The 12297-nt window shown below is 36.8% G+C and overlaps 1 protein-coding gene across 5 annotated transcripts in view; it reads right to left on the bottom strand.

Annotated features, from left to right (window-relative positions):
* Positions 1-12297, bottom strand: part of ARHGAP10 (Rho GTPase activating protein 10) — a 331593-nt gene that overhangs the window by 114929 nt on the left and 204367 nt on the right. For all 5 annotated transcript variants that reach the window (XM_047091518.1, XM_047091519.1, XM_047091522.1 and 2 more), the window contains one exon: positions 7251-7309. In XM_047091518.1, the coding sequence (XP_046947474.1) occupies positions 7251-7309 (59 nt within the window). The remainder of the gene's footprint in view (positions 1-7250; positions 7310-12297) is intronic.

Here is a 12297-nt window from a genome sequence, read left to right as displayed (position 1 = left end):
GAAACCGGTACCACAAGGAGAGTGAATGAACTGTTGATTCACCCCACATGGATAAAATGTCACAAGATGAGCAAGAGAAGCTGAATGCAAAAGAAGAGATTCACACACAGTCAAATGCAGCAATCCTAACCTATGGAACTATGGTATCAAAAGTCAGGGGCTGGGCTGCCTGGGTGGCTCAGTCGGTTAAGCATCCGACTTCGGCTCAGGTCATGATCTCGCGGTCCGTGAGTTCAAGCCCCGCGTCGGGCTCTGTGTTGACAGCTCAGAGCCTGTTTCAGATTCTGTGTCTCCCTCTCTCTGACCCTCCCCCGTTCATGCTCTTTCTCTGTCTCAAAAATAAAAAAACATTAAAAAAATTTTTTTAGTAAAAAAAAAGTCAGGGGAGTGCTTACATGCCATAGTGACTGTGTGAGTATTAGGAAGAGCTTCTGGAACTATGAAATGTCTTACTTCTTAATCCAGGGCTGATAACATGGCTACCATTAATTGGTAAAAAAAAAAAAAAAAAAATCATTAAGCTATATATTTATTATTCATGTATATTTCTATTATGTTTCAACAAAAAGTTCACTTATATTAAGCTACTCATAATAAATGTCATCCTTCCCAACTTAGGCTGACAAATTTTAGGTTTATACCTTTCATAATTTTGTTTTTGTAACAAAACGTGCAAACAGCCTATTTCATTTAAAATACCATGGACATCTCTCCATGTCATTAAAAGGAACACAACACCATCAAATTCTATGAACACAGGAGTTGCTTCCAGTGATTGTAAAGGTAAGCCTGTGCCAGTTTATACTTCCAACAGTAATATTTTAGAGTGAGGAATGAGATTTCACAGCACAGGACACAGTTATTGCTAAAGACAAAGGAAGCAAAAGGCTATGAAATGAAAAGGCACCTGATAAAGTAGAAAATAATCAAATCATATTACATAATAAAAATTCTTAGATACAGACTAAGTTTCACTGAAAACAAAAGTATAACTATCTAAAGACTTGGGTAAGGAGTATCACTCAGTCTTGAAAAAGGATGAGCTCATGTAATGTGCAACAACATGGATGGACCTAGAGGGGTGAACAAATCAGAGTAAAACAAATACCATATGATTTCACTTAAGTGTATAATCTAAAAAACAAAAAACAAATGAACAAACGAAAGATGCAGAAACAGACTCATAAACAAAGAGAACAAACAGGTGGTTTCCAGAGGGTGAGGGGGTGGGGTGGGAGATGCGCAAAATGGGTGAAGGGAAGTGGGAAGTACAGGCTTCCAGTTATGGAATGAATAGGTCACAGGGATGAAAGGCACAGCATAGGAGAAACAGTCAATGGTATTGTAATAACACTGCATGATGACAGATGGTAGCTCCATTTATGATGAATATAGCATAATGAAGAGACTTGCTGAATTACTATGTTATATAATTGAAACTCACATCACATTGCGTGCTAACTATACTTCAAAAAAAAACCCACAAATTAGGTGATTAATTACAATCAAGTTTCTTATCTAGACTTAAAACCAAGGTAATGCCTTATCAAATCAAAGCTGGAGAAAGATGAAATGAATTTTTAAAAAATAACATTTTCCTGGGGCACCTGGGTTGCTCAGTTGGTTAAGCATCAGACTCTTTTTTTTTTTTTCAACGTTTTTTATTTATTTTTGGGACAGAGAGAGACAGAGCATGAACGGGGGGAGAGGCAGAGAGAGAGGGAGACACAGAATCGGAAACAGGCTCCAGGCTCTGAGCCATCAGCCCAGAGCCCGACGCGGGGCTCGAACTCATGGACCGCGAGATCGTGACCTGGCTGAAGTCAGATGCTTAACCGACTGCGCCACCCAGGCGCCCCATAGCATCAGACTCTTGATTGCCAGTCAGGTCATGATCTCATGGTTCATGGGTTCAAGCCCCACACTGGGTTCTGCGCTGACAGCACAGAGCCTACTTGGGATTCTCTCTCTCCCTCTTTCTCTGCCTCTCTCACAAAATAAATAAGCTATGAATGAATGAATGAATGAATGGGGAAAAAATTAAAGTTGGGACCCTGAAAAATAGTAAAAATATTCCAAAGGAATGAAAGGATAACCGCCAACAGTAAAAATTTTATACATTCAAAACTGAAAATTTTCTAAAACTTCGCACTAAAAAAGCTACTTCTAACTCATGTTGTCTATCGCGTCATTAATAATCTTTTTTTCCCAAAGAAAATCTAATTTTAATATTTGGGGATTTACTACTTATTCAGAAACACAAGCTACAGAAATCATTTCCCACCCTCTCAGGAAAAGGTTCTTCATTTCTAAAAATAGTAGAATTGGTTTTGAAATTAGAGTTAGAGCCTTCCACTTCCTTCTTTGAGTGCCCCTCCCACATCCATCTAATTTGAAATCACACACACTTTTTTCAAGTATGCTTTTTTTCCTCTTTCAAAAAGAAGAATATTTGGAAGTAAGGCTTTTAAAGTAAAATTACTTTTTTCTCAAAACATTGCTTCATTTTGACATTAATCAGAAATCTCTACTAAATAGGCATTTCATTTCCAAGTGGCTACAACCTAATAATAACTAAGGTACTCAAGAAAAGCTTTCTAAATGATAAATTATATAATTAGATAAATTATCTTCAGTTGTTTATGCTCTATGCATTTCATTATGTTTTAACTTACATAAAGTATATAATGAAAAGCATACCATTTTAAAAATCTAGAATACTGAATTAATCATAATACCAAATTCCTAACATATGCCAGGAAATTAGTTTACTGTAATAGCAAAAGCATTTTTTACAATTGTGGAGCTAGAAATCAGCATCCACAACACTTAAGGTCTATGTGCTTAGGATGCTGTGCCAACAAAAGAGACTGAAAAAGACAGGATCACAGCTTACTGGAGCTTATCAAAGCTACCCAGGCAGATAAATGTTAAATTATTTCAATATTTAAATGTCATAAGTCAACAGTACTGTAATTTTAGGAAAACATTAGCAGTAAATATGCAAACACTTCCCCAGGTGCCTCACTCAACAGACATCAAGTATTCCAATTCTTCTGTGGGAGACCCTATCCACTGAGAAATGAATATATCAGGCTAAAATAGCTGAATATCATTAGGCATTCAGTTCCTTTAATGTCCAGGTTTCAAGTCTTTCCCAACCAAGACCACATGATTTTCCTGCTTCCTATGCAAGTTTATCAACAAGAATAGAACATTCCAGTTAGGCAAATACCAGTGTCCTGGATCCCGTAATAGTTGTATTTTTCATCATAAATGACTTAAGAACTTTGTGATTATGATTGTGCTTCCCAAGTAATCTGACTACAGAAAGAAAACATATAGAACATAGCAAGACAAGTGTTCTTGTTCGGGGGTAAATATTTTTGTGTGATGCCATATTAGGCATCCAAGCTACAGCTGTCATTCTCAAACTAAGCTTAACATGAGTCCAATCCAGAATGGGTCCAATTTTTATCAATATGATATAGCAAGGACTCTGAGCCTGGAAGACTAACACATAGACCATGGACTGCAACCTTCTCAGAGGTAAGAAATGCCATAGAGTTAACACCTTCCGGTAGACACCCCAGCCTTCCCCAGGTGGGCACATCTTTTGCATTCCTGCACAGACCAAGTAAACTGTGTTTTCATCTTACGAATTTCTATACTAAAAGCTTATTACATTTTCTCACAAGATAGATGTTGTGAAGTAATAAGAAGTATATTAGTCTCTGTTTCTGATTCTTGACATAGAGCTTCTGAAAGCCTTGTAAATACGAGTGCTCAGAGAATCTTCTAATATTTAGTCTTTGATGCTAGTTCCTGCCACAAAATTCCTACAACCCCCATAATTTCTTAAGTGATAGGAATATTTGACACTGAGCTCCTATGTCCCTTGGAATTTCCTGGGTGCTATGATCATCTTTTGTTCTAATGAGGTGACTTTTGGTGGGTTCCTAGATGGGGGCTGGTAATCAGAAAGACCAAGCTATAACATGAAGCTCAGAATGTTCAGCCCCACCTCCCATTCTCCAGAGAGGGACAAGAGGCTGGAAGTGGAGTTCACAATCCATCATACCTACATGATGATGCCTCCATAAAAACAGTAGAGTCTGGAGAGCTTCAGAATGGGTGAACACATGTACATGCCCAGAGGGTGGAGCACCCCAACTTCTCAGGGACAGAAGTCTCTGCACTCAGGACACTTCTGGATCTCATCCTATGTATCTCTTCACCTGGCTTTTCATCATATCCTCTAGCATATCTTTCATTATATAATAAGCTGGAAAATATAAGTTTGTGTTTCCCTGAGTTCTGTGAGCCGTTCTAAGAAATTATCATACCAAAGGTGGAGGTTGTGAAACTGATTTCTAGTCAGTCAGAAGTCCCGTGGAAAACCCAGGAGTTGTGACTGGTGTCTGAAGTGGGGCAGTCTTGTGGGACTGAGCCCTGACCCTGGGGGATCTGACACTACCTCCAAGTAGACAGAATCTGAACTGAATTGTAGGATGCTCAGCTGATATCACAGAACTGGTTGGCATGGGGAAAATATCCCACACAGTTGGTGACCAGAAGTGTCAGAAGTGAAGTATTGCGTGCACAAGCAAAAGCGAAACAAAGGAGTGGTTTCCCTAGACCGATAAACTCTAGTTCCTTTCAGCAATTTCAGTTAATTCTCTCAGCTGAGAGGGTTTAGTTAACTCTCAATTGTCTCTAAAAAAGAAAAAAAGAAAAAAGAACAAGAAAAATTAATTTCCTAAGGCATCCAACACTGAACAGTCAGTATTTTTTTAAGAATGAAGAACAAAAACTGTTTGTCTTTTGTGGTGACAAAAATCAAATGAAATTCCTATTTGTATCATGCACTCCAGAAATTAACCCATGGGTTCTGAACAGAAGTCTACAGGAAAAAAAAAAAAAAAAACCGAGAGGGAGAAAATAAAGGGACCGAGGAGAAACCTTCAGAATTCTCAGCAGGGAGGGCAGAAGAGACCATCTCAATAGCACAGAACAGATGGAAACCACCGCACATGACTGGAAGGAATCAAAAATTAGTTTCTGTGCTGGTGTGAGAGGCGGTAACAAAGACTGGCAATGCTTGGTAATTTTAGCAGTCAGCTCTGCTAACAGACACTTTCGCACATCAAGGTAATCTCTGCCGTTGTCAATAGAAAATGATAACTTGACCGCAATCCCCATTTCCCAACAATATTCAGAAGAGGAGACTAATTTTGTCCACCTGACTTCTGTAACGGTTTCATGCAATACTTGAAAGTAGATGTGAGGAAGATTAGAGAATTTGCTCGCACGCTCCTTCCTAAATGAGGCACTGTGAGTAGAGAGAGGGGCACCCACAGAGATTCAAATAACAAAGTCTACACTGGGAATGTTGGATACACCCATTGAACACATGTACTTTTTCTCATTAAATAAGGTAACTACAGGTCCTGTTCCACCTGCAATTCCACTTGGGTGAAAATGCATGCCAATAATTACAGCAGCTACAGTATTTCTTTGAAACAGGCCTGTTACTCAAATCATTGTCAAGACTCTTTTACAGCATCCCCAGAAAGTCAGGAGGCAAAACACAAAGTACAGGTCTAGTAGGGGACGATATAGTTTATATTTATGCAATCTCTTCTACCACATTGTTCAAGCACAGTCTCGACAAACTCCTTAAACTCATTTCCTACCACCATAGACTTCATTACCACTCCTAAGTCCTCACCTCTTAGGAAGACTTCATCTGGCAAACAACATTGACATTAGAATTTCAAACACACTGGCTTCAATTATAAGGCGTGATAATCATAATGACACTAACTTGTGGTAATTTAAAACCTTTTTCCATAATCACTTTATCTTTCTCCAATTCTCAAAGGAGTCTAGATTAAAACTGGCACTCTTCTGCTTTTTCCAGTCTCTAAGGCGAACAACATGAAACAATTGTCCTCCAACTAGAGTTTAATTTCTCTTTCCCCAGTTTGCCAAAAATGCCACAGGGAAGAAATCAAAACAACTAAGTCTTTGCTTGAGTTTTTGCCAAGAAAATTTTCCCCCACTTCCTTGATCATACAAATTCTCTTAAAAAAAAAAAAAATCCTCTTCCACGTGAAAACAAAAGTGAGTAGAACCACATTTTTGCCTTTTCCGAAGGCCTATTTTATATGTACAGTCTAGCTGGGTCTACACATTGCTTCCTTCTGTAACACACTAGGAACCTTTACACTGGCTGGACCAAAGACCTCACAAGAAGATAACATTTAAAGCAATGTTCGGGCAGCAGTAACATAGGACCCAAAGGGATTACTCTGAATTTTTCAACAGATTAAGCTATGGAATACATCCAAGGGGGGTGGGGGGGGGGGGAGGAAATGAAAATACGATTATAGCTACTGTCGGTGCACCTGTGAAAACCAATACTGCAGGTTTTAGCCAGTAGAGCTTGGGTTTTGAATTTTAAATAAAGATCCCTATAATCTGGCAAGTTACTTAACATGTCTCAACCTTCATCTCCTTAACTATTAAATACGTAGCACCAATGTATTTCAGAAGACTTTGATGATTAAACACCACGTGTCAAACACAAAAACTGAAGTGTATGAATAATAGAGAGAAAACAAGACAGCTTCAAATGATTATGACTCACAAAAAATTTAATCACAAATTAAAATTCTACCGACTATAGGCCTTTTTTATTTAACATTTTATCACATATAATTCACTCTCTATCAGATACTGTGTGGGCTTCTGGCATTATCTCATAATACTCCTTCTGCCTGTAATTTCCATCTAAATATCTTTCTATATGAAGCCATTTCCAACCTGCTAATCTCTCCAAATCTGCTAATCTTCCCCAACCTTCTGCAAGTTAAATACTTGTGTGTTCCCATAATGCTTTGTTCATGCCATTACTATATGTTTTATGGGACAGTGGGAGGTGCGTGTGCCCAAATACTTGCTAGAGAATTGACTCCTGAGGGCAGAAATCCTTTCACGGTTCCATGTACCCAGTATCTACCGGTGACTAGCACACAGTAGGCAATAAATAAATGTGAATGAATGAATGGATATATTACTTGTCCCTCTTTTTCACCCTCTAAAAGAACAAACCAAACATCTTCTGAAGTGATTTCTATTTTTAACACAGATTACAAGAACACGAAGTTAGATTTTTCACATGGAAATTTTAGTTTAAACACACTGTCAACCATCCAACTGTCTCTGCACCTCTACATCATACTTACTGGCTGGAACAATGAAATCTCCGTGTAACTCATAGGTCATAAGAGGCTCTGGAAGACTCCTGTATGAAAAGGACAGCTCAGAATTACCAAACAGGTCACTATACTCTTTGTGCTCATTTTTTATAAAAGGTTATAAGTATGATATGCATTTATCATTTACTGTGTAAAACTTCCCTAGGAAACATTTTTACATATCAAAAAGATACATAAATCCAATGGATTACCTTATAAAGCACTATTTGCGTTAGGTACTACCAAAGCTTAAGCAGCCACAAATCCCTATCAGATCTAAGCACATAATATTTCGTATTTAATCTTGGAAAGTACCTTTATAAATATCTGATTTTTTACATAAAACTTCCTTCCACATATTAGCTTATTTAGAGACAAACATTCAATGCAACCAAATGTAAGCATAAAATTCTGAAAATCATCTCTAGAATATTAACTGAAGACGTTACAAAATATGTTAAAAAGTTTAAACAAATATCATAACCTCTCCTCTTACATATCTCTAGTATAGAAACATGATATCCACTTTTGGCTTATGGATATGAAACAATAAAAGATATGATGTAAAATATATGACAACTTGAAAATTACACATATAATTTTAATTTTCTACCAAGCAGATTACACAAATGGTAGTTTATTTTATCCTGTGGTCAACAGAATCCTACAGTTCACTCAACTTTTATACATTATCTTAAATTTTAGAAGACCAGATTTCTATACTCTATAAAAACACTTCAAGAACACTAAGACAAGGGGGCGCCTGGGTGGCGCAGTCGGTTAAGCGTCCGACTTCAGCCAGGTCACAATCTCGCGGTCTGTGAGTTCGAGCCCCGCGTCGGGCTCTGGGCTGATGGCTCAGAGCCTGGAGCCTGTTTCCGATTCTGTGTCTCCCTCTCTCTCTGCCCCTCCCCCGTTCATGCTCTGTCTCTCTCTGTCCCAAAAATAAATAAACGTTGAAAAAAAAAATTAAAAAAAAAAAAAAGAACACTAAGACAAGTATCAATCTGCACAGTCTTTCTGGAGGGCAATCTGGCAAGATATTAAAAATCTTTAAAAGGTTTAAATCGTATAACCCGGAAATTCCTCTTCAAATACTCAAGAAAAAAAAAAATCAAAGACACACACACACACACACACAAATTTAAGACATTGACAAAAGATAAGAAAAATGTAGGGATAAAGGAGTTCCTTTCATACTTATAAAAAGGACAATTAACAAGACAACAATCCTAAGTGTTAACAAATCTAATAACAGGAGCTTCCAAATACATGAAGCAAAAACTGAACTATTAGGAGAAACAGACAAATCCACAACTATGGCAAGAGATTTAAATACCTCTCTGTTTTAATAAGTGATAAGACAAGTAGACCAAAAAAAATCAGTTAGCTTTATTCACATCTTCTGTATCCTATCAACCAATTTTATCCAATTGATATGTCCTTCACCTAAGTGCTAGTCCATCCAAAAGCAGCAGTAAACACATTCTTTCCCAGCACACATGGAACATTTATCAAGATAAACCATATTTTAGGCCATCAAACAAATCTTTCTTGGTAAATTTAAAAGGTTCAATTTACACCAGCTATTTCTCTGATTACAATAAAAAATGAATTAAAAACCAGTAACAGAAAGATATCTGGAAAACCCAAAAGATAGGGAAACTAGAAAGTATTTTGAGCAAAATGAAAATATAACATCAGAATTTAAGGGACGTTATTAGTAAAGCAGTATTTAGGGGTAAATTTATATCATTCAACACCTATATAAACAGAAAGATCTTAAACCAATGACTTCACTTTCCATCTTAGAGAGCTAGAAAACAAAACAAAACAAAAAAACAAAAGAGTAAATTAAACCCCAAATAAGCAAAAGAACAGAAAAAATATAAAGATCAGAGCAGAAATCAACAAAAAGATAACAAGAAAAATAGAAAACATACATGAATCCAAAAGCAGTTCTTTGAGGTAATCAATGAAAATAATAAATCTAGGCAGAGTAATTAGGAAATAAAGGAGAAAACACAAATTACTAATGTCAGGAATGATAGAATGGTAGAGATAATTGTAAAACCACTGTAGGCTCTAAAGATATTTAAAAGAAAATAAGGGAATAGCATGAACAATTTTATGCCCACAAATTCAGTAATTTAGATGAAAGAATAAATATCTTGAGAGACACAAACTACCAAAGCTCACTCCAGAAGAATCAGGTAACACATCTACTGAAGAAACTGAATTTGTAGTTAAAAATCTTGCCAATAAGAAAACCCCAGGCCCAGATGACTTCACTGGTGAATTCTACCAAAGTAATACCACCAATCCTATGCAAATTCTATGCAAATTCCAGAAAATGTAAGAAGGAATACTTTCCTACTCATTCTTTCATGTCCCCACCCTAGTACCAAAATTAGAGACATTACAAGAAAGCAACAGACCTTAATACTTATGAATATAGATGCAACTATTCTAAGTAGAATCAGCAAAGTTCAAATTCAACAAGATACATAAAAGGATAATACATCATGACCAAGTTGGGTTTACGGCACAAATGCAATACTGCCTTAATATTAAAACAAAACTCAATGCAATTTGCCACACTAGCAAACTAAAATAAAAAAAAAAAACTGTATGATCATCTAAATAGATAATTCAGGGGAAAAAAAGAGCGCTTTTCCCACAAATGGTATTAGAATAACTGGGCATTCATATTCAAAAGTGAACTTGGATCCATATATCGTATCTTACATAAAAATTAACTCAAAAAATCACAAATCTAAGTGTAAAACCTAAAACTATGAAACTTCTAGAAGAAAATAGAAAAGAAAACCTTGGTGACTTTGGATTAGGCAAAGATTTCTTGACACATCACCAAAAGTACAGTTCATACAAAGAAAAACTGATAAACTGCACCACATTAAAATTGACTGCCCTTTGGAACACACTATTAAGAGAATGAAAAGACAAGCCACTGACTGAAGAAACATTTGCAAAACACGTATCTGAGAAAGGACTTATATCCAAAATACATTAAAAAATTATCAAAACAGAGCAAATGAACAAATAACTCCATTTTTTTTTATTGCATGAAAGACACAGACACTTCACCCAAGAAGATACAGAGAATGCAAATACACACGTAGAAAAGCTTGACATTATCAGTCATAATGGAAATGAAAAACAAAAGTACATGAGAGGGGTGCCTGGGTGGCTCAGTCAGTTAAGCATCTGACTCTTGATTTCAGCTGAGGTCACGATCTCATGGTTCCTGACATGAGCTCTGCATCAGGCTCAGCACTGATAGTGGGGAGACTGCTTGGAATTCTCTCTCTGCCCCTCCCCCACTCATGTTCCCTCTCTCTCTGAAAATAAACAAACATTTAAAAAAAGTACATGAGCTACCACTATACAGCTATTACAATGGCTAAAATGAAGAAGACTGACCATATCAAGAGTTAGCAAGGGTGTAAAGGAAATGGAACTCTTATACAACCACTCTGGGAAAACACAGTTCGTCAGTTTCCCAAACTGTTAAACATATATCCAGCATACAATCTAGATAGACATCCCACTCCTAGGCTTGAACCAAGAGAAATATAAGTCTGCTCAAAGATTTATACAGAAATGTTTTTGGTAGCTTTATTTGTAATAGCCAGAAGCTACAAACAACCCAAATATTCATCAGCAAGGGAATGAACCATAATAATCTGCGGTGTATCCATACAATGGAACACTAGCAACAAGAAGGAATGAACTACTGGACTTGCCACAACACAAATGAATCTCTAATTATGCTGAATAAAAGAACCCAGATTTTTTTTAAAGATGTATTTTTATTCCATTTATATGAAATTATAAAAAAAGCCAATTAATAATGTACAGTGAAAGAAAGCAGGGCAGTGGTAACCTAGGAATGAGGGAGTGAAAGGGAAAGGTGGGAGAGATAGATTCCAAAGGTGCATGAGGAAACTTTGGGGGCTAGTGGTTAGGATCACTATCCTGGTTTTCTTGACTGCTTTACAGGCATAAACACATGTCAAACTTATCAAAAGGTACACTATAAAAATGTTCTGTTTATTATATGTCAACTTCACTTGAATAAAGTGGTTTATAAAGCAAACAAAACAGGTGCAAAAACATATTTACAGGTTATATTCCCTACATACCACTTAGTAAACATATGCACACACACACATAACAACTGTAGGCACATTAACTAAAACTTAAAGCCCTAGTGAGGAAAAGCTGTTTCTTATTTCCCCTCTCCCTCCCCTTCATCTCCTACGCTCTCATTTAAAGAAGAAAAATAAAAGCAATTATACCACAGCCTCAATAAAAAGAAGTAAACCTTTAGGTTTTTTTGTTTCAAAATACGGACAAGTAAAAAATGGCAAGGAAGGAAAATGACGGCTTGGCACAGAAGGAAAGCTAAATGGTACTGGGAAGAAAATGGGGGACGGGGGAGAGAACATTTGGAAAAGCACGGACAGCATTGCTTTTCCAATAAAAATGAACTTGTACCTAGGTATCTTTGACAAGCTACTTCTACCATTGCCATATGTCTGCTAGTCAATACAGCATAAATAGTAAGTATTAAATATTGTTGAAGTTCGGGAAGCAGTAATAAAAATGACACGTTCCCCACACAAAATGTATTATACTGAGTCACTGTATCTCTCAACTTGCCATCCAACATGTTTTGAGCTACCTCTCTTTGCCACCCCTTGGGATCTAAGAACATAAATCATAATATTTATCTAAGCAGGCATTTTCTTCCCCAAAACTTCCATTCTAGTTTCCAGGCTTTAAAAGTTCCCTCTAGGTAAAATCAGTTTACTAAAAATCTCACAAAATAGCTCATCTGTCCCCTCACAATGGGAACCCATTGTAATGAACACGTGGCTGAAAATCTAAATTATGGTCTGAAAAGATAGGCACTCAATCAGAGAGCTGGTATTCAGCCCTCTAAAACACTCAAGTAAAGAATTTTTGCCTCAAGTCAATACAAGAAAAAGGGAGATGCCATACACGTATG

The sequence above is a fragment of the Lynx rufus genome, unplaced genomic scaffold (assembly GCF_022079265.1).
Source record: "Lynx rufus isolate CCGP_SWC_20201006 ecotype Redwood Valley unplaced genomic scaffold, mLynRuf1.p SCAF_3, whole genome shotgun sequence".
NCBI lineage: Eukaryota > Metazoa > Chordata > Mammalia > Carnivora > Felidae > Lynx > Lynx rufus.
Note: the sequence above shows the minus strand (reverse complement) of the source record. Positions and strands in the feature narration are given on the sequence as shown.